This window comes from Lygodium microphyllum, chromosome 3, assembly GCF_053477565.2.
Source record: "Lygodium microphyllum isolate KBCC chromosome 3, Lygodium_microphyllum_v1.1.10, whole genome shotgun sequence".
NCBI classification, from domain to species: Eukaryota; Viridiplantae; Streptophyta; class Polypodiopsida; order Schizaeales; family Lygodiaceae; genus Lygodium; species Lygodium microphyllum.
The window spans coordinates 185894227-185917319 of NC_141137.1; the positions used below are offsets into that span (position 1 = coordinate 185894227).

A 23093-nucleotide genomic window follows, 5' to 3' on the forward strand; every position below is an offset into this window, starting at 1 on the left:
AAGTCAAGATATTGAAATCTGCTCCTTCATCAATGAGAGCATCAACACTATGCTCTGTTTTTGCGGTAAGTTTGATCCTAAGATAAGCAAGTGGCACTATGTCTTCGTCATCCGGGTCTTGGTTTACAGCTTCAAGCCTTCTGATACATGCCTTTGAGTCCCTAGCTGCATAGTCAGACGTGGATTCTCTACGAAGATCTTGGGTTGTCTATGCAATGCTGCTCAGGGTACATCTATCCTCAGGACTGTCATGTCTAGTCATCCCCGCATTGGTAGCTTGATGATGTTGCATTCTGCTTTGACTAGACGCAGTTTGAACACAATGTACATGTGTCCTTGTAGTGTGGCCTTTTTGCCCTTGATGGCTAGATTGGCCCGCTGAAGTTCTAGAGTCTCTGTTTGTCCCTATTCGGGTGCGGGCTTCTAGTTGCTCCTTTTCAAGTGAGAATCCATGCTCGTGTAGAGCCATTACTGCCCGAGGGTCTGAGTTGGAGGGCCTGTCATGGCGCGCGTTTTCTCTCCAACCTACTTGGGGAAGATGCAGAGGGGGCAGAGCCCCCCTTTGCGGGGGTCCGGGGGGTGGTTCCCTCCTCGACCCGCAAGGCCATTACGGTAAACACCATGCGCAATTTGGAGAATTGTTCAGCCAAATCTTGAACCACTTGCTCTAAGTTTCGGCCCAGTGGTGGATCTATGATGCGCCTCTCGCTCTATGTAGCCTATGAGGTCAATTTCGAGGTTCAGAGTTTTTCTAATTCGTTGCCTCGTTCGTTTTTGGATCCAATCAGGCTTTTTCACTCAGCGGTTTGCGTCTAAGTTCCTGGTCTCGCAACTGCCTACTTCTAGCTACTAAGCGGCTGCGTCCTACGATTTTACCTATTCCGCATGCCAGAATCAAGTTCTGAGTGTTCTAAGAGCTTCCGACAGTTCGCGCTGCTAAGTGTTGGCCGGGTCAAGTAAAGTTTTCTGAAAATCTGGTGAAACTGCATACACGGCCCAACTGGTCCGAATTGCAGGTACGGAGTGCCCGATTCGGCATGTCCGAGGGCCGAGCGGGAAGGGTCATATGTAACTATCCGAATGCCAAATTCGGCCGGTTCGAACCCGAGCGTCCGAGGGCTGAGGCGGGCCGAATGGGCCGAGGCCGAGTTCTGAGATAGTCCGAGTGCTCGACTCAGACGGGTCGAGTGTGGGCGTCCGAGTGGTAGTGGCCGAGTGGGCCGAGTCGAGCGGTCCGAGGGCCGATTCTGGGCCTCAAACCAAAGTAGCCGTCACTCGGACACGCCGGGTGCCGCACGTCTTTTCGCTGAACCTCACGAAATTCGCCGTGCCGGGTATTAGAGGCCTTCCCCCTTATCAAGCAGCTCCAGATCCATCCTACTCATGTAGGGGAAGGTGTAGAATTACATGGGCTAGCCAAATATCTCTCTGATGCCAAGATTGAAGCGAATCCCCTCACCAAGCTTTCCTCTTCTTTCCTGCTCTCCCGAACCCTGCAGTGCACAATGTGGCCTTTCTTGTCACTTTTGACCCTTACACCCCTTCCCGGGAATGGTATTAATGCCCCCAATAACTCACTTGCCGACCTTAGGCATCCCAAGCGAGTTTTTTACCACTTTTGCACGATTCTTGTCCTGTTTTTGCCCTGTTTTGCAACAGTCAACCCTAATGCTTATTTGCTTTGTTTTTCTTTGTTTTCTCCTACTCTAATGTATCCAAATCACAAAGTAAATACCTACACTACTCCATCTCACAACATAAATCTCAAAAAGCAAAAAAACTACTTCCCAAGGAGATCGAATATCATCTTCAATCCCCCCACTTCCTACCTATCTCAAGCACCGGTTTGAGGGAAAACCCTTACTTTGATACTCGATTCGAAGCGCGCAAGCGCTCAAGGCTTGAATCCGTTGGTCCCGGCAATGGAACCAAAATGTGGGAGCCCTCGCTCAACCGCCAAGACCCACGGACCGCTTATTATTTCAAGCGTTCCAAGCCGAGCACTAATGGCTACCTCTCACATAGCCGACGCGCCATCCATATCTACGGGTGTAGTGAGCTTACCTCCATGCCGTTTGAGTTACCTCCTCTCCCGCACACTCCGGTAGCTCCACGATCCAAGTGTAAGCTTCAAGCAAGCTCCATCCTCAAGCTCCACACTCCAAGCTCCATCACCGCGAGGAAGAGAAGAGAAGAGAAGAGAAGAGAAGAAGAGAGGAGAAGATGGAGAGCTGCTCCACCCCACGGTCCCTCACCCTCACACACTCACTCCCTCACACTCTCACACTCCCTCTCTCAAGCACAAGCTTAAGCAAGCAAGAACAAGAACAAGAAGAAGAAGAGGAGAGCCACTTTTTGCCACACACAAGAATGAGCTTCTCATTCACTTTTCAACTTTATATACAAAACTCTAAATCCCTTTTGGACGGTCATCCCCTTTTTCCCTTTTTTACATGGCCGGCCGTAGCCTAGGCCTTTTTTCACATTATCATTCTATCTTCCTAGCTTCCTTTCCGCCACCCATCTACATTTATAAATTGCACGGATGAGAGCCCGACACTCCTTGAATTAAACCACGACGCACTTGCGCTCTTTTACACAAGTTTTGCCTTGCGCTTTTCCTTGTGCGCATTTGCCTTCCATTTCTCTTGCCTTGGTCTTTGTCTTTGTCTTTTATTTTAGCTTTCCGGATTTTCCACCGCCTGGCACTCTTTTACAAGATTTTAGGGTGCACCTTTGTATTTTAAAATGTACATTTCCCCTTTTACAGTTGCCTTGGACTTTTAAGGTTGCCCTTGCGCTTTTGGCCTTTTCTCATCTTCTTTCTTCAGTCAAGCTACCTTTTTTCCGCCTTTGCCCTGCGTCTTTTTTATTTCCTTTTGCTTTCTTCGTGTTGGGGTTAACATCTATACCTATTGGTCATGACTCCCACACCTGCCTACTATTGGTCTCAACTGCCATGCATGCCTACTACTAGTCACAACTGCCACACCTGCCTACTACCAGTCATGACTATTGGTCAGACTAACAACGACTGCCTGTTCCGATCCTCGAGAGTGTGGACACGTTTTCCAATGCTTTGATACCAATTTGAAGAGTGCAAGAGGAAGCACTCAAGAAATGCGCGCGTCAATTGAGATATGTGCAGCTGTTCAGTGTAGTGAGTGAGAGTGAAGAGTTGAGGGATTGGTGTGTACCAGTGTGATACACACAAAGAATAAAAGAATGCATTTATACTTAGGGTACGATACACTTACACCCGCAAGGGTGGTTCACATGTGTAAAGTAATATATACACGAGAGTAGTGTAAGGGCCTTTACGCCCAACACCTAGGAAAAAAGGACAGGCTCGATGGAAGACATGGAGAGAGGGGGGAGGAGATGGTTGCTCCAACCTATGTGACCTATCAAGAGAGGGTTCCCATTGAGAATGGGGCTAGGACCTCCGATCTTTGCAATGATCATGCTGCCGCTCAGAGAAGTGATGAGAGGTCTCCTTGTCAGAGTCATCAAAGCCATTGAACTGGTGATAAGACATCTTCAACACTTGTAAACACCCACAAAAATCTGCATTTTGTTGTAAATGGTCCCGAACGGTGAAAATCAACTATACAGCTCCATGATAGGAGGACTATAGATGGTCCGCCTATGTCGTATGGATCAATAGAACATAGAAAACCTGTGTTTTCAGCCTGGGGGTCTCCTCTCGAAGGGGTAACTCCGTGTACTCACTTTAGTGATGATACCATGTGAGTGTGTGCAACAGCAGAGAACCACAAACACACACACACACAGATGAAGAAAGAAATTTGCACTGACTAAAAAGAATGCTGAGTACAAACGGAAAGGACTGATCAGTCCCTGCATGCAGCCCAAGGTGTCAGTGAGGGCACCAGAACAGGCTAAAATGATGATAGCAACACCAACGGTGACAGTGACGGAGATGGTGACAAAGACAGAGAATATCCAGCCTGCTGTTCATGCTGAAGACAGAGAAGACTGCAGCCACCTAGTGCAGCATCTGCCAAGGAACAGAAGAAGATGATTTGCCAACTAGTGGGGAGCAGCTATATATAGCAAAAGACCCCAAAAACTGGCTGATCAGAAAAATGGCCTCTCTAAATCTAGCCAACTTGCTAAATAGTACCCTAGGGCTGCAATAAAATCCGACTACACAAAAAAATCTGGCAAATAGTGACCTGGCATCCTGGGCGGTCCAAAGGCCAGGCACTAGCAAGGGCTGGAAACTGACTGGAAATGCAAGAAATGCACACAAAACTCAACTTGCAGAAGAAATGCAGACTCTAGAATGAGCTGCCTCCTCCATCAAAGCACATGACAAACATGTCAGAGCTCCTAATGTCCCCCTCTAACTCAGATTGAGGCTCACAAGAAAGGGATGACCAAGCATGACAAACATGACTGCCAACACAAACTTGCTAAATGTGTTCTTGCATCCTCGCACTTGCTGAATTTTTCACAATAGTCATGCCTAATTGCTTCCATTTTTCACTTGCAATCCTTTTTCTGCATTCCTCAATAACATGCCCTTTTTCCTACAATAATTGCATCTCTATTAATAGCCACGCTGATTTGACTGTACCATTTGAGTTGGATGGCATGACTTCCCTTTGTTCCTATGGCTGGCTACAAATGCTTGATTTTCCATATTTATGTTAGAGCAATTCACCCTTGCTTGCTCATCTTGCAATAACAATGACACCAACACATCAAATGTGTATGCATCGGCACCTCCTTTTGCAAGTGAAGTGTAGTAGCAAAACTCTAATATTAAAGTATCACGTAGGCCAACCAAGTTTGTAGAAACAAGAGAGGCATCAAGAATTATTATATCAATGTTTGCAAGCTGCTCTGTTATATTCTTGACACATGTAATGTGGGCATCTAACCAAATCACCCTCTGTCATGTGCTCCATCTCAAATTGTTTGCACAAATAGGTTACAAAAGCCTCATTGTGCATCTGGTACAATGGAGCAAGCTTATCCCAAGCATCCTTGGCCATTGTGCATGACCGAATATGTAGGATAACCTGTCTCTCACACAAGAGAGCAATCAAAGCATGTGCCTGGGCATCATGCTCATTCCATCTCAACCGATCAGCAAAAAGCAAAGAAAAGGCCAACAAACTTACAATTTTTTGCACAATTGATGATGGCAAAGAAAATTTTGCAACAAAAAAGGCTCCAATAATCACAAATGACAATATAGGTGTAGTTGGCTCAAAGTCCATGGATTTGGACAAATTTCACAAGAGCCCCAAATTTTTAACGTGAAATTGGGCAATTTTTTTGCGCTAAACACACAATCCCCAAAATTTTGGTGAAATTTGGGATTTTTTTGGCAAAAGCCCAAATTTTTTTGGAGCAATTGAGTGGAAATTTTAGTCTACTGTAATAATCCAAAAATTATGTGCTTGTTCAAAAGGCTACACGTGAACAAGAGTTTATTTACAGGGTTAATGTTGATTAAGGCTGGGAGCATGAATACTTTAATAATATTCATTGTTGGGCTGAATCCATCTAACGCTCGCTTCCAGCCTGCAAAACAGTCGGGCAAAGTAACATAATTGTTGGTGCACACATTGGATAGATTGCCTCCTGATGACTATCGCAAGATGGGGCACATCGCGAATCAAAGTTTTATAGCAATGTGGTATTGATCTAAAACTCCATTAGCCTGACTTAAACAACCACAAAACACACTTAATTAATGAAGAACCCTTATAAAAGCGATCCTAGAGAGTTATTGTGTCTCACATGCAAAACCCTAATTTGGGTGCCCCAAACTTTCTATAAATAGGCATGTAGGCCACCACTCTCCATCAATCTCGTTTTTGAAGGTTTTAAGCCATCTAGCTTTGTTGCCCACACCCCATTCACGGAGAACATCTCATCCGAAGCTGCCCATTGCTGTCTACATCAGTCTAGTGCTTGTTTCCAATCTTCACCGCACAATTTACATCAATTTCTGCTGTGTTAGCTGATCAGCCACATCTTCTACAGCTAGTGAACTGCTGAACTACTGCATTTGTGATCTACAGCTGTTGTACAGTCTGCCACATCATCATATCTACGTTTTTGCTGCCGTCTACCTGCCATGTCATCATCAGCTTGCTGCAGTTTTTCTCTCTCCTCAAATACCTGCATTTTTTGTCTCTCTCTCTTCTCACTGTCTATTTGCCTTAGATCCAACCTCTCTAGCTGCGTTTGCTATTGTTCGACACACAGGCTATCTTGCTACATTTCGGGATCCATTCAAAGTACGACACTCTCCAGCTCATAACCTCTACCTTGATCCGAGAGAGATGAGAGTTTGAGATTCAGTATTCACTGCATAGTGTGTTTGTTGCATCAGCATTGCATATTCAGTAGTCATTCACTTCATTATTCATTGTGTTCACTGTCTCTGAGTTACCCTAACCCTAATTGTGTTTTGTGTTTATCAATTTGTGCTTTGTCGTATAAGTGGTTTTGAGTTTTTTGCGTTTAGAACATTTCTTTACATGGTATCAAAGCCAAGTTCTCTTTGAGATACCTACGACTCTGATCGGAAAGCTCATCTGCAAAAGTACAAACCATAAAAGGGTAAAATGACTTCAAACAATTCCAAACCCCTTCAATCTCCACAACCAAACATGTCTAGAAACAATCTAGAGTGGGCCTCCCAGCCTGCCTTTGATAGATCTAGCATGGCTAGAGAGACTTCAAACTACCATGGAATCTACCAACCATACAAGATTTCAACTGTGAAGTATAATATCATTATTGTGCATAGCCTATAGAGCTCAACAACAGATTGAAGGTAAGACTAAGTTTTCTCCTTTAGATTCAATGGATAGAACTTATGACCATGCAAGCAAGAACGAATCTCCACCACAAACTGGCCATCCACAAGTGGAAACTAGCACGGACTATACACCACTATTCATGCTAATTCCTCTTTTTCTTGAGTGTCTGGAGATCCTCTTGATTAAGGGACTATCCATAATAATTTTTAGTTTATGAGCAATGAAAAAGACAAATATTTCTTTTTTTTTACTCAAAAGAAGGCATTCAATTGAAAATAGAAGCTATAAGTATCCCTTCACCTCCTTTTTCTTCAAATGATTTTGTTTCTCATGGTCAAAGTGAAGGAGGTGCATCCACATCCTCATCACAATCATCTTTTCAATTTCATGCATTTAATGGACAAAAGGAACCCACTTTGTTTCCCATTTCCACACCCATCACAAATCCTTTTGGGCTCCCATCCATCCCAAACTCACATTCCGTTGCACCTTCTTTTCAGCCTTCATTAAGTGCATCACATGTTCCACCACACAACACTTGGGGGGTTCCGCACACATAAGCACAACCTTTAGGACACCTTCCTCCTGTCCGGGCCCCTTTCCTGTGATGGAGGCTCAACCTCCCCCCCACACACTTTCTAGGTATCCCTCTAGGAGTGCATCCCAAACATATCACAGTATCCCCCAATTGATACCACAATTTACCTCCATGGTCTTACATAGTGGCCTAACTAGTCATTCTTCCATTCCCCAGCCAACATTTGGACAGGGCTTATATGTCTCGATGCCCCCACCTCCCCCATTGGCACCACCTTATGGAAACATTCATGTTCTAGTGCCTCTACATCAATCCACACCCATTGGATACTCACATCCTATTTTTGCCTAACCCTCTCCTCCACCAAATCCACCTTATCCACCTTCATATTCTACACCATTGATCTATCCCCCACTAACTTCCCATTCATCCTTATCTGCCAAGCATGTTTTTTTAAACAAAACTCACTTTAACAGGTCGAATTTTACCACTTGGTCCAATTTGATGAGGCATATATTGGATTCCCAAGGTTTGTGAAAACTTGTCCTCAAACAAGAACCTCAACCTCACCCCCATTAGTATCCATAGGAGTTTTGTTGCTCTTGGAAAAGCAAAAATGTCATAGTCATCGTCGAGTTGATGCAAGGTCTCCTTCTTGAATTTCACTCACAACTCGAGTACTTTGACCTTGCCTTTGAACATTGTGTCCATCTTGTATGCAATGTGGGATTGGACTCGTCGCATCAACTTACATCATGAGCTTCCAAACTTCACCATCACTAATAACGATGACTTGAAAGTCAAGCTAGCTTAGTATCGGCATTTACTCGTTGAGTTCTCAACCACTGGGGTTCCTAAATCCCCTGACAATCAAGTTGCATTGTTCCTTAATAAGCTACCACAGAAATATTTCCATTTTGTGCAACAAATGATCTCACAGCCTCAGATGTCCACGTTCTGTGAATTTGAGTATCAGCTACTACGTTACGCTCGGCTATTCGATCGGTTTCATGCAACATCCTCCTCAAAGGGGACCTTTGTTGCATCTTCTCAGAAGGGCAGCAAGGGAAGGGCAAGCAAACTCAACTTTCCGATCAACATCCAAATCCACACCAAGCTAGTGAGTCACAAGAAACTTCCCAATCAAAACTCAAGCCCAAGTGGTAGAATGTACCAAAGAAAAATCGTTATTATCAACATTGTCAAAAGGCTAGTCACTTTGACAATGAGTGTTATTTAAAGGCTAAGGGCAATCCACCCAAGACTCGTGTCTCGAGCCCATTTGGTGCGGGCACTCCCACCCCCCCTCCATAGTCGAGACAACAGGGTAGACGCACTGCTCATATGGAACCTAGTTCTTCTGCTCCCTCTTCACCTAAGGAGTTGTTAGAAATGTCTGCTCATCCTACTATTGTGGACTTCAGTTATCCTCGCACGTGTGTTGTCTCTCTTGAGGAACGACTTGATGAGTCCCCTCCCCAATCCAAGTTACCCTCTCCTTCTTTCCCATGGTTGCATCTTTTGGTGGTGCTTCTTTCACAAGATTTGTCATTGCCTCTTTAAAGGCCACCTTGAAGGCTATTCATCTCCCAAATTTTCCCCTGGACATGTCTGTCACTCTTCTTCTTTGAGTGCTACTCCTTTTTCCCACCGACATCGATATTTTGGGAATAGAGGGAGTGCTCACTTCTTCTTTCACCATCCAATGGTGAGAGGGAGCGATCTACAATTTTCCCTTCCACTTTGCAAGAGGGTGACTTATTCCCTTGATAGTGACAATGATTATGCTTACAATTTTTTTACTCTCAGACATTTATTGATTTTGTACATTATGAACATTTGTAAGTTCATCTGCACTATTAGGATGACATAATTGTAAAAGGACACTTGGGCAAGTGAACAATTGCCCTACAAGAGCAATATCTAAGTGACACTGTTGCATCGCATTCTGCATAAGCATGACAACTTGCATCTTCCTTTGCATTACGCCATGCATTGACATTTTATTCATGTAAACATGCATTTGTGTGCATTTATCCCTTTTCACTCACCCTTGGAGTAGTCAACTCTGGATCCACCATACTCATGGCATTATACATGGTAGTCTCTGAAGGCAATTCCCTATGCTTGCATGTTGGCTTTGCTCATCGTGTTTCTCTCTCCACATATTCTCCATACGATGGGCACACACACGCATACACTCACGTAATCCCTAGGCACTTATCCTAGTGGGGTGTGGGATTGTTTTGTTTTTTTTATGAAGGTAGTGGGGCTATCCATCCTTATTTCCCGTACTTCAGAACACAGTGACTATATCAAACTAAGTGATTTTTCAGGCAGCTGTTGCAACCAGAACAGCTAACAAGCAGGCAGCTAACACGCTATAGGTAGGCTGTTGAGAACTCGAGTAGATGGCAAAGTAAGCATAAGCAAGCTACACAATGCATGAAGCTTCATGAGAAACTGTGCAAGCAGATTTCCAACGCAAATAGACCACAACAAATAGTAGCCAAGTTCAAGACTCAATGGCAACTAGAGCGATAGCAGCTCACGAGCAAAGTGGCAGTCAATAAGAGGTATGACTCTAATACCACTGTTAGATTAGGATTCAACAACATGCACACTCACAATAAACAAGTGCCAACAAGAGAGAAGAAAGTGCTAGAAGGATACATACACTATGTGAGAATGATAATGGAAGTACAATCCCTAAGGTACTAAGTACCACACCCAATAACAGGTGTTCATAGTTCTTTAAATTTTTTAAAAACCCAAGCAAACAATCTCCAAGTTGTAAACTTGGACCCTAAGGTTTTCATAGTTCTTTAGAAAACTAGAGATGAAGTCTCATGACAAACGATAAAGACACATAGTCATCACTTACAAGGGACAATGCAGAGGCCTCACAATCAATTACCAAACGAAGGGTATATAGTACCATAAGTACTAGAGTTGTTCATGAAACCCTTCCCTAAACATTGGAAATGCACCATTCTTCCATGGACTCATAGGGTTGCTAAGCAAAAAAGTTTGTGACTCTTGTAACTATCTTGGTAATATTAACTACATTTTTTTGTGTAAAGAGATGTGGCTAATTGTATTCCTTAAAAGAAAATACAAGTGCAAGTGCTCAACAATCAAGTTGAAGCTGAGTACTAATCAAAGTAAAAAGGAATTGCTGCCAAAGCTTGCACCAATGCCAAGAGTCTCCCTCAAGCTAGTCACAAAAGCCTTTAAGCGAGTGAATGATGGATAACCATAGCTCTGCTGAAGTGGCATAGACCGAAACACTCTAGGACACTACCAATAATCTCTCACCCCTTTAATCGCAGCACGATAGACTCCATGACCTATCAACTTGGCAAATGCTCCTATATGGGAACCTAGCTTGATCCACAGACTAAGGAGGCAGGCAAGTGGAGCATAGGAGGAGGGAGGGAGGTGAGAAACCAAATGTTGTATGGGAGGGGTAAGAGGGTGGTGCAAAGGAGACTACTATGGGGGTGGAGCTATAGAGCCTACACAAGAAATTGAGGAGCATTAGAATAAATGGCAGCCATGGGAGCACCCCTTGGTGATGATGATCTCCCATATGATCCAGAGCAAGGCGCCAGTCCAACATACCATCATACACGTAGAGAGGGAAGCAACGATACTTGCGACGACTGAGGCCTTGTCAAGATAGTGTGCTTTCTAATCAATGATGGAATGCCTTCTAGGACACGTACTCTAGATAGTCAGTGAATCCTCACGATAGCTAACAGCAAATGGGGACTCAAAGTTGCTAGTACTTACAGGTTGATGCCTCTTTTGGGCTACACGGCCAGAATCCCCAGGTGCTACCACCCTTCTTGTAAAACCCAGAGGCACCACCTTACGCACTTGGCCTTCATGAGTGGAATCAAGTGATCATGCAAAACATAATGCAACTAGACATGATCAAGACTTGGCAAAAGTGCGCACAACCCTTGGGTACAAAGTGGCTGTCTACCAAGACCATCCACTCTCTCTAATATTTGACCACTTCTTGGTACCGTGGAAATACATTGATATGCAACTGTCTTATGGGATTTGTTGTGCAATTGGCCAGCTCTGCACATCCTCACACTCGCTACATGTTGAGATAGCTAAATACCTCTAAAGAGGGCGTGCTGCACAAGTGAACTCCTGATGCTAACTTTGCCACAAGGAGATATAGTCAGAGGATCATTATACACACCAAAGCCTAGCATATCAGCAGACAGGAGATTAGAAATTGCTACAATAGCCTCTTCACTAAAAGGGCTTCCATTTCACACTTGATGAGGGTGACAAACCAGCAGCAGCTTGAACTCTACCTGCTTGAGCTTTGTAGATATGGAGATTCCCAGATACTGTGCAGCAATTAAGTCAACATAAGGGGCCCACACAAAGAGCCCTCACAAGCTTCATTCTGTGAGAGGGCACAATGGAAGCAGCTCGTGAAGACCAAGAGAGAAGGGAAGGGAAAGACAAAGAGCATGCAAAGAAAGAAGGAACAAAACAGAACTTATCTCAAGCCAAATACAAGGCTGCTACAGTCAGCCCCTGCATGCTGATGGACTGCATTAGTGAGGGCACCAAATATGGCAGAAGAGACAAGGACTGCAGGTGATGTGAGAGAAAAGGGCGGTGATTGAATCTAGAGTGGATAGCAGCCCTAAATCAGCAAGAGTGAGGGCACCAAATATGGCAGAAGAGACAAGGACTGCAGATGATGTGAGAGAAAAGGGCGGTGATTGAATCTAGAGTGGATAGCAGCCCTAAATCAGCAAAAGAATAAACAGGCAGACATCTGAAAACTGGCTGACCTGGTGCCTAAAATGGAAATAAATAAATCAGTCTCACCTGCAGCAATATATGCTGAGATGATGGCCACCTGGCTGCCACATGGCAAGCTGGAAATGCACCACAAAAAACTGGGCAGCTGAAAATGACCATGAACTATAAGTAGGGCAAATGCCAACATGAACAACATGAACAGAGAGCCCCAGCGCCTCTTGCCTTTATCAAACTCTAATGCCACTCACAACTAGGAGATGACCGCGAACTATGGGTAGAACAAACGCACACATGAACAACATGAACAGAATGCCCGAGCCTTTCTGTCTTTATCAAACTCTTTATCAAAGCAATGCATCTACTACTGTGCAGCTACAATCATCGTAGGCTGGTCCATTTCTAGCCATGCTCTCATGACCAAGCCCCCACTACCAGATCCCTAGTGAAATTATAGACGTAAAGTTTCAATGCAAATAGAGTAGTTGCACATTACATGGCATATTCATATGGACAAGAAGCAGAAACAAGGGTTTGAATAGGAACATCATGTTAGGGCCAATGGTAAGAACAACCTGATCCCAAAGAGCACCCAGTGAATTTTCCTTGCACATTGCATTGCCACATTCATATGACAACAAGCATAAAGAGAGGTGTTTGAATTGGATTTAAAAAATAAAGAACATTGAGTTACTGGGCCAATTGTAAGAACAACATGACCCCAAAGAGTACCTAGTGTTCTTACATGCAAGAAAATCAAGTAGCACAATGGCTTAAGCCTTCATGTTCATGGACTAACGGTTCTGCCATATAACACTGCCCAATCTTAGAATCACTGATTCTGTGAAGAACCTCTGAAGACATTTAAGCAACACTCACAGGACCTGTTGAAAGTGATGATATTCGCATGTAGGAAAGTTGATGCTACACATCACATTCGACCACACTAATGTGCACTCAATTTTATCAAGTACTCACAGCTCCACTGAGTTGGCTTCATTGTTGAAGGTGTCGCAAAACCATACCGAGCCTCCTCTACATGTGCAGGAAAGTCCTGATAAAATCTTCTTTGTATCTCTTTGAGCCCTTCCATACAGAGCTCCAAGGGATTGACTGCCTGTCCATTCAAAGCATGGATTACATAATAAGCATACCCATGGGATGTTTGGGAGGTGGCCAGATAAGAGGAAAAGAAAGTTACAGAATTTAGAGCATAGTTTGCTCAACCTGTTAGACATGCCTACAAAAGAACAAGAAGACTAGCCAAGCTTATGAAATGGCAATATTAGAAAAGCAGCTGCCGGGAATTATCCATCATGATAGCATGCAAGTGATTACGAACCTTGTGAGGAAGACCACTATGAAACAGCTTTCCACTGGCACAAAGTTTCCAAACAATCATCCCACCTGTCCCTATGCAAGGCTGTTTATCTGCTGTATCTAACCAAAACCTGATGAAAAACACTAAAAATAAGGGTTTTCCCAATCGAACTCTCAATTTGAAAAATCACCTGAAACATTCAACTTTGGAAATGCATGAATTTACAAGCAAGGATGTGAGAGCAATGTCCCAGTTATCGCAATTAAAGTAACCACAACCACACCACATTAGCTACAAGCTGGGAACATGGAACCAAGCTAAATGCAGCTTGAGAATGAAGCAAACTTGTTAAGTGAACAATCATCTGCATTGGACTAGTGTCCGCTACTGCTACTAGTTTTTCAGATTTAGAAGGTCCTCATATAATTCCTAGTGCAGGTTTATAAAGTACATGACTAGTGAAACCATGAGGGTTTGCCATAGTTGCTTCATCTTCAAATGCTCTATTTGTTTCCAGGCCCCAAGCTGCCAAACAGTACAGGAAATGAGTTCAGGAACTCAGATACCATTGTAGCATTTGATATCTGACAGGTATCTTGACATTATTGCAGCCATTCCATGGTAATTTCAATGGTTTATTCATTAAATAAAGTAAATGACTTTGCTTGACATGAGTTTATTTTGTCATTTCAGTGACAGGTTCAATCCAAATTAAACAAAGGTGCACCTGCAAAAGAGTACAATAATGTGTAGCATGTGTTACACCAAGCAGCATGTGTGTTTATATATATACAGGAATGTCTTCAAAATTACACATGATCATCTCAGCACCGATGCTTCAAGGGATGGAGGTAATATACAATACACAACGCTGGTCTGCTGTGAACAGTGTGAATCTGTCAGAAGATTGCCAAAATCGACCATAGAGAGAGTGCAATGTGATGATTCTGTCTACAAAGATCTGAACAACCAACAGGCCTATTAAAGAGGCCAAAGTGCTGAGAACTAGCAGACTGAACCTGATGCCCGGACACCCCCAAGTCAGAGTAGGTAGGAACCAATGAACTGCTAGTCCAACTGGATGCCTGGACCTAGTATTCACCTTGCTGCAATCTGCTTTTGTCACATTAATTTACGTGTAACAGCTTATCTGCCAATCTGCTTATCAGGCTGCCATGCCATGCAGGTCTGACTCTTGGAGTCTATGTATTTGTTCATTGTCTCTTCTAAGTATGCATAATACAGAGACCAGGACAACATTAAAACATTAAACAACATTTCAACATTACAATGTTTGTATCCCCACAAATTGATATTTCTCTCCTATTTTCATAACCACAAATAATGTAGTTAATAGGTATTAAGACTGTTACCACCTATCCATATTTCATCTAATGCAATCGGACAAAGCTTGACCATGGAAGCAAGTCACCAAGCTTCACAAGACAAAATAATTTACGAGATTGTCTTACTTACAAAGGGCCACTTTTAAGCTTATCCAGAAACCCATCTTGTACAAGGGCCTCCACGCCCACTCCTAGCTTTGGTGAATTTTCTTCATTTGCAATAAACACTGCAACAATTGTGGACTTCAATCTAGGTTTCTTTTCTCCCAATTGTCGCATCAAATCAGTGACTAGAGCAACATGTCCAAGGCAATCAGTTGTTCCTCTTCCTTGCAACTTATCACCATCAATACTTAAAGAAAATGGATCAAAATCCTGCAAAATAAAGTTGCAACAAGAAAAAGGCTCTCTCTCTCTCTCTCTCTCTCTCTCTGTGTGTGTGTGTGTGTGTGTGTGTGTGTGTGTGTGTGTGTGTGAAGAAGTTTAAATTAATGTATAGTAATATTTACATCAGGCCTTTAGGCCAGCCAAGCTCAATGGCAACAAACACTCCTAAAGCCAAAAGGCTAACAAAAGACTGTTCTATAGGAACAAAAACTCTCTAAAAGGCCATCAAGCACCATTCCATAGGAACAAAAGAAAAGGATCATAGAAGGTGCAGCACAGGTGTGGAGCAAACAATATCCATGCATGGAGCAACCACTTCTCCAATTATGAGGCCAGCTAAAATCAGGGAAGAAATCTGCCATAAAAGCAAGCCTTCACACAACCCACATGACCACAGATACCCAAGACCAAAACAGCATTTCAGACCTACAGAAATGTTACGGCCTTTTGTGGGCATTTCCATCTCTTGGAGTTTCCATCTCTTGGAAATGGCATTTCGAGCAGGTCAGGTGACAGCCAAAGTAAAACTCCCTTTCTAACTGCATTTTTTTGTCACCTGCTCATTTCACATGTTCCCTATACATTTTGGACTGCTGCACCTGCTGAAACTGCTGCAAACCTCCCTTCAGCTCTGTGAACATTCATTCTGTTTTCCTGCAGATTTCAGACCTGAATTTCTGCAATTTTCAGCCAAGATATATGGAATTCTTTGTCTTGCCACTGTTTCAGTCCTATGTGTCATTTGTTTGACAATATTTTGTCTGTTTTATTGCAGACTTCAAAGCTGAATTTCTGCAATTTCAGCCAAGGTATAATAAATTTTTCATCTTCCCTGCCATGTGCACACTATTTCAGCCTTATGTGCTGTTTGTTTGACATTTGGACAGCCTGCAGCCAACAAATTACCATGGCCCCCAATCCTAATTAGTGCCATGTTACTCTTATAAAACTCATGTGTCATATGTGAGCTGTTTTGTTTCAAAATATTGTAAGTTATTCTGGGTGATTTAAGACATTACTTAAAACTTTAGAATCTTGTAAGCTACAACCTAGAAAACTAATAACTATATGAAATTGCACAATGTGAATCGTGGAACTTGGATTCTTGTGTTAAAAATTAACATTGTTTTTATTTATTTGTATAAACCCATATATTATAATTTATTGGTATATTCCAAAACCACCATTTCCAAAAAAATCTCAAATGGCCAAAACTCCGAAACTCTGTTTCTTCTAGTTTCTAAAACTCCCGTTTCCAAAACGCATGGAAACTATGCCACAGGATCTTGCCTAAGTCCCAAGAACAAATAGGTATTCTTTGATCTGCCAGCGAGGTCCACATTATGGAGATGAAATCCCAAACTTGTCTGGCAACTAGGCAAGAAATGAAAAGATGAGCAAGTGTCTCATCACAAGTAGTACAAAATATACATTTACCATAGGATATCTTGACCGCCCGTAGAACATCGCTAGTGGATAGACCACCAATGAGAAGCCTCCAAATCCTTTCCCCTAATATGGAAGCTTCGACTTCCATAAATGAAGCAGGCAATCATGCCACTTAGCTGCACTATCACGAATAGACCAAACTTTATTAGCTTTCTTTGTGATCCATCTTGTATCCTCTACCATTCTGTGGTAGATCTAATTAGCTATCCACTTTAAAAAATATGGTGGTTTCACAAAGGCCCAATCCAACCACGGTAATAAGAGCTGAGAAGCAGGCAAGGGAGAGTGCCTCCAAAGCCAGCCCTCCAAGGTAAACTAAATCAGCCTGTAACTCCGAGGTATTTGGAAGTACTGGCAAATATGGTGGAAAGAATAAACCCTCATTTGACCCGCAATCACAACAACTTGGATAGTCTTTAAGCCCAATCTTGCCATCCTATTAAATTTAACCCTTTGCACTTGCTTTTCAAGCTAGTCAAGAAACCTAGATGTAGCCAAAACTTCTACTTGCAAGAAATTCTAAATTCGGGGGGCCGCCATATGGTAAGGTGAAGAGACTCTTGCCATGATGCAATTAAGTAGATAAGAAGAAAAGACTTTGAAGTTTTAAATGGCTAAGTGGAATTTAGAATATTCCACCACAAGGCCTAGAAAGTAGTACACCCATGTGAAATGCCAATGTCCTCTATAAAAAACCTAGCAATATTTATCCTGGGGTGATGTTGAACGCATAAGAATTATAAAAGGAAAACCACAAGGCCATCATATGAATTTAATATCCAACAACGCAGCACCATCCAACCATTTCGGCATAGTAACATGTTGCTAGGTATTGCCGAGATACCCACACATGGCCCAATCAATTGCCTTGCTTCTTCCAAGGTATAAAGCAAATAGGCTATGCTAGTTCTTGTAACAACATTTGCATCCATGGAAGAAACAGTAGGTAAAAAATAAGAAATCATGCTGATCATGATTGTTTGAGCCCCTTCCAATCACACATGCAAAGGCTAAACTTGGGACTTTCGATACATAAACTTATCATGAATACGTGAAGACATCCAATCGAGCAAAGCAAGAGGATCCATACCAGCCTGTGCCATTGATTCTGGTCACTATGGAGCAAGATACTGTGAAGAAATGCTCTAAACGCAGAAAACACAAAACCAATCATACAATAAAGCACAGATTGATAAACACAGAACACAGTTAAGGTTAGGGTAACTCAGAGACAATGAACACAATAAATAATGAAGTGAATGAATATTGAATATACAATCCTCATGCAACAAACACGCTAGTGAATACTGAACCTCGGACTTGTGAGAGAGCGCAACGGAAGAAGGAACACAAACATAGAAAGAGAAAGAGAGAGAAAGAAGAAGATGAAGGAAGAGATATTGCACTAATTGAAGATAAATGCTGAATACAATGATGAGGATCGATCAGTCCTTGCATGCAGCCCAATCCGTAAATGAGGGCACCAAATCAGGCTGAGATGATGGGAGCACCAATGTCGGAGAATGTCTGAGAGACAGAGTGTGTTGAATCTGCAAACGACAGAGTGATCAGCCAAGTGTGGATTGTGGCTATAAATAGCCAAACTCCTCCAAAAGTGTCCAATTGCTGTCAAGGCCTCTAAATCTGGCCAACCTGCTCTAGATAATGGTATGGCTGCAATAAATGCAGTCCGACTGCACAGAAAAAAATCTGCCCAACCTGCTCTAGATGATGGTACAACTGCAATAAATGCAGTCTGATTGCACAGAAAAAATAGGAAACTGATGACAATCTCTCCCAGGCAATTGTGAACCAAAAAGAAAATGGCAAGAAGTATCAACCAACTAACAGACCATGGAAATGCATAATAAATGTGCCTAAAACAGAATAAATGCACTCTAGAATGCCAGAGCTCCCATGTCTACATCAGACTCACAACCGGGAGATGACTGACTCAGATGACGAAAATTGACAAGGTAACACCCCCTCTCAAATCCTAGGAGTGTCTGAAGACCCAACAACTGCATGTGATGAAGCAAAGAAGCCTTGGGCAAAGGCTTCGTGAAGAGATCCGCCGCATTGGCCTCCATGGGACAGTAGGCCACCGCTAGTTCGGAACCCATGATCCACTCACGAACATAGTAATACTAAATCTCAATGTGCTTCATGCGAGCATGAAACACCAAGTTCTTTGCCAAAGCAAGGGCACTCTGGTTGTCCAAAGCCCCATAGGTCTTGTCTGTGGAAAGCCAATCTCCGCCAACATACGACAGAGCCAAACTGCCTCTATAGCAATCGAACATAAGGCATAATACTCAGCCTCTGTAGAAGAAAGGGCCACAATAGGCTACTTCTTGCTACTCCAAAAGATAGTTGTCGATCCAAGGGAGAAGATATAACTTGTAGTGGACCATCTCGAATCCGCATCACCTGCCCAATCAAAGTCACTCCATCTAGAAAGAGTAACCCCCCCTCCATACATGATCCTGTAGGATCAAGTCCCCTATAAATACCGAAGAACATATAAGGCTACCCTCTAGTAATCCTACGTAGGAGTCTGCATAAAAGAAGACAACAAAGCCACCACAAAAGAAATATCTGTCCGAGTGTGAATGAGCCAGATAAGAGAGCCAACAAGGCACCTGTAACGGGTAGCATCTAGAAGGGGATCTCCTATTGCCACATGCTTGGACTCAAGGTCCATGGGGTAAGAAATAGGCCGACACTCAGCCATACCAAACTCTGAAAGTAGCTCGGAGTTGTACTTGTGCTGGGAAATGAAAATGCCATGTGCCATCTGATAGATTTGCAAACCAAGAAAGAAGTGTAGGATCCCAAGATCCATAATGTCGAACTCCTATCTCAAAAGTTCTCGAGTCAACCTGTAATGATGAGATCATCCACATACAAGATAACCAAAACACATCTCACACTCTCAACCTTGTAGTATAGGTTGGAATCATGATCGAAGCAATGAAAACCACTCTACACAAAGAAGTGATCAATCCTCTGTACCAAGCTCTAGGAGCTTACTTCAAAGCATAGAGGGCCTTCCACAATCAATAGACATTGTCCTCCTTCCCTAGCACAAGAAAACCTAGAGGCTAGGAGACATAGATCTCCTCATCAAGGTCGTCATTCAAGAGGACAAACTTGACATCAATCTAATAAACAAGCCAGTAATGGTGGCCTACAAGAGCCAAAATAGCCCAAATAGTAGACATCCAAGCTGTAGGTGGAAAAGTTTCAAAACTGTCCAAACCTGCCCTCTGTGCAAAACCCTTGGCAACAAGCCGAGCTTTATGTGTTGGAGCGCGCGGGTAACGGAAACGTGAAGATTTGCAGTAGAGGAAGTGAACAGGTGAGTGAGAGTGAAAGTAAGAGTGACGAACTGATTTTGGGTGTACCAACAATGTGTTGGTACACAAAGAATAAAATGTATTTATACTTAGGGCCCGTAAGGGTGCATTCACATGTACAACATAACAATACACGTGTAAAATACACGGAGGTGAATAAAGGACCTTTAGCGCGCGGATAGCGAAAGCGTAAAGATTTGCAGCAGAGGAAGTGAACAGGTGAGTGAGAGTGAGAGTAAGAGTGACGAACTGATTTTGGGTGTACCAACAATGTGTTGGTACACAAAGAATAAAATGTATTTATACTTAGGGCCCGTAAGGGTGCATTCACATGTACAACATAACAATACACGTGTAAAATACACGGAGGTGAATAAAGGACCTTTACATCCCAACAACCTCCCACTTAAAGGTCCAGAGTGAACCTTTAACCAACTCCCACTAGTCGTATGCAATGCTCATGCTGAGCCTTGCCTAGACTTTTAGTGAGAACATCTGCAAGGTTGTCCTGTGTTTTGATCTTGGTCAATGTGATTAGACCATCCTCCAGAATTTGTCTGATAAAGTGATATCGCACATCAATATGCTTTGTGTGTGAATGATACATGGCATTTTTAGCCAGATATACAGCACTCTGGCTATCACATCCCAACACTGGAGTACTCATAGACATGCCGAGATCCTCTGCAAGTCTGCTCAACCATATAGCTTCCTTAGAAGCTTCAATAGCTAATATGTATTCAGCTTCAGTAGTACTCAGTGCGACAATGTTCTGCAACCTGGAGCACCAAGAGACGGCCCCTCCAGCAACTGTAAAGACATACTCGCTAGTGGACCTGCAAGTGTCTAAGTCACCTCCCATGTCTGCATCACAATAACCCTGCAAATTAAGTGCACCCTGCCCATAGCAAATACACTTTCTTTGTGTACCCTTCAAATATCTAAGAATACTCTTGACAACCTCCCAATGTGGTTTGCCACGATTTGACATAAACTTGCTAACAACTCCCACTGCATGAGCAATGTCTGGACGAGTAGCCACCATAGCATACATAAGAGAGCCACAAGCTGATGCATAAGGGACTCCCTTGATAGCATTGGCTTCCATGTCATCTTTTGGGCTATTGGCTTTACTAAGCTTAAGGTATGGAGGTAAGGGTACCTCCGAGAGGCTTAGCTTCAGCCATGTTAAATCTGTCCAGTACCTTTTCAATGTACTTTTCTTGAGATAAGAACAGCAATTTCTGCGTTCTATCCCTACGAATCCTCATGCCCAATATATGCTCTGCATTCCCCAAATCTTTCATGGAAAAAGCTGATTTCAGCTGATCTTTGAGAGCATCCAAGCTAGTCTTTCTCTTCCCAGCTAGCAACATATCATCCACATACAAAACAAGTATGATAGGGCTGCCATCTATATCCTTTTTCATATACAAACAATGATCTGCATGGCTGCACGTAAACCCATGAGAGAGCATAAAAGTGTCAAACTTTTTGTACCACTGCCGTGGTGCTTGTTTCAGCCCATATAAGCTGCGTTTTAGTTTACACACCAACTGCTCTTTTCCAGAAACTACAAAACCCTCGGGCTGTTTCATGTAGATCTCCTCATCAATGTCACCATGCAGAAAAGCTGTTTTCACATCCATTTGGTACAGCTCTAAATCCAATACAGCAGTGAGAGCAAAAAGCACGCGTAGTGTGGTCATCTTCACAACAGGTGAGAAGACCTCTTGGAAGTAAATCCCTTCCTTCTGTGCATAACCTTTGGCAACAAATGTTGCCTCGTACTTGGGTTTCCCATCAACTGTCTTTACTTTGTAAACCCATTTGTTTGGAAGAGGCTTTCTTCCTTTGGGCAACGTCACAAGATCCCAAGTATCATTAGCATACAGAGATTTTATCTCTTCCTGCATAGCTAGCTCCCACTTATTGCTGAATTTGTATGACTTAGCCTCTTTATATGTCAGAGGCTCACCCTCATCAGTAAGCATCACATAATGCAAAGAGGGGTCATACCTATGTGGCTACCTTCTTGGGTGTGTATGATGCCAGGAGGCATATTCCACGGTGGATTCCGTGCCACGGTGGATTTCGTGAGGTTTTACGGTGGATTCCGTAAACTTAGATGGCCGGGGCTCATACACAAAGAGGATTCTTTGTGCGAGAAGTTGATGGGGACGCCTGTCCTTTTCAGGCGTTTCATTAATTTAGTGTGTACATGGGTGATTCCATAGCGGGTGATTCCGCAAAATGCATATTAAATTAATAAACGTTTATGAGTTTAGAGTGCGCACTCGTAATAAATTAAGGTTAGGATTTATTTCTAACCAGTTGATTTATTTATGTAGCTGAAGACTGCTAGGTATTCACTTTTGTCGGTTTAATTGTATTATTTTACTAACGATTGTGAATGCTTCAGTTGATGTGTAGAGATAGCAGCAGTGGCGGAGGAAAGCATTGGAGTTTAGCGAGTATTCGACCTTTGGATTATATTTTGATAGGCGCCACGCCTATATTTTGTTATGTCTATTGAGACATTGATTATTGATTATTATTTTGTTTGCGCCTATGCGCCCGGATATGTTATTTCTATTTGGACATTGAGATTGGGCGTGCCAGACTCTATGGGCACCGTCCATTAGCTTTATTTCCTATTTTTGTAGAAAGCAAACTCAAAAGCTAAAAGCTTGTCATATTTTTGTAAATTGGGCTATTATTGAGCATAAAGATTGGAAATATACATAAAATACATGCTTTGTGAAGCGCTCACACAAGGCATGGGGGAGATTGAACCCAATTTGTCTCTTGCCTCTTGTCGTGCATGCTTTTACATTGTTTTTTGTGCAAAAAGGTAGAGTTCATTGTTCTTGGGGACCTTCTCGGATTCACTACGTGAGCATTCTGCGTCCGATCTGCGCACCAGTGGTATCAGAGCGGAGCAGAGATCAAGAGCTTCCAATCGCTACCAATCTCAGGCGAAGGCGGAGCTCCAAGAACGAACGGGCTCTACAGTCAATCTCATCGCGAACCGTCGATACAGGCAGACTTCTGGCGATCAAGAACCCCTGTTTCTACTGTCAGATC

General features: G+C 42.9%; 1 protein-coding gene across 1 annotated transcript in view; it reads right to left on the reverse strand.

Annotated features, from left to right (window-relative positions):
* Positions 1-23093, reverse strand: part of LOC148039297 (Peptidase M20/M25/M40 family protein) — a 105491-nt gene that overhangs the window by 52063 nt on the left and 30335 nt on the right. Inside the window, exons 2-4 of the mRNA XM_087675196.1 lie at positions 14942-15186; positions 13487-13595; positions 13123-13261 (exon numbers count right to left, since the gene is read on the reverse strand). Coding sequence (XP_087531322.1) covers positions 13123-13261; positions 13487-13595; positions 14942-15186 — 493 coding nt within the window. The remainder of the gene's footprint in view (positions 1-13122; positions 13262-13486; positions 13596-14941; positions 15187-23093) is intronic.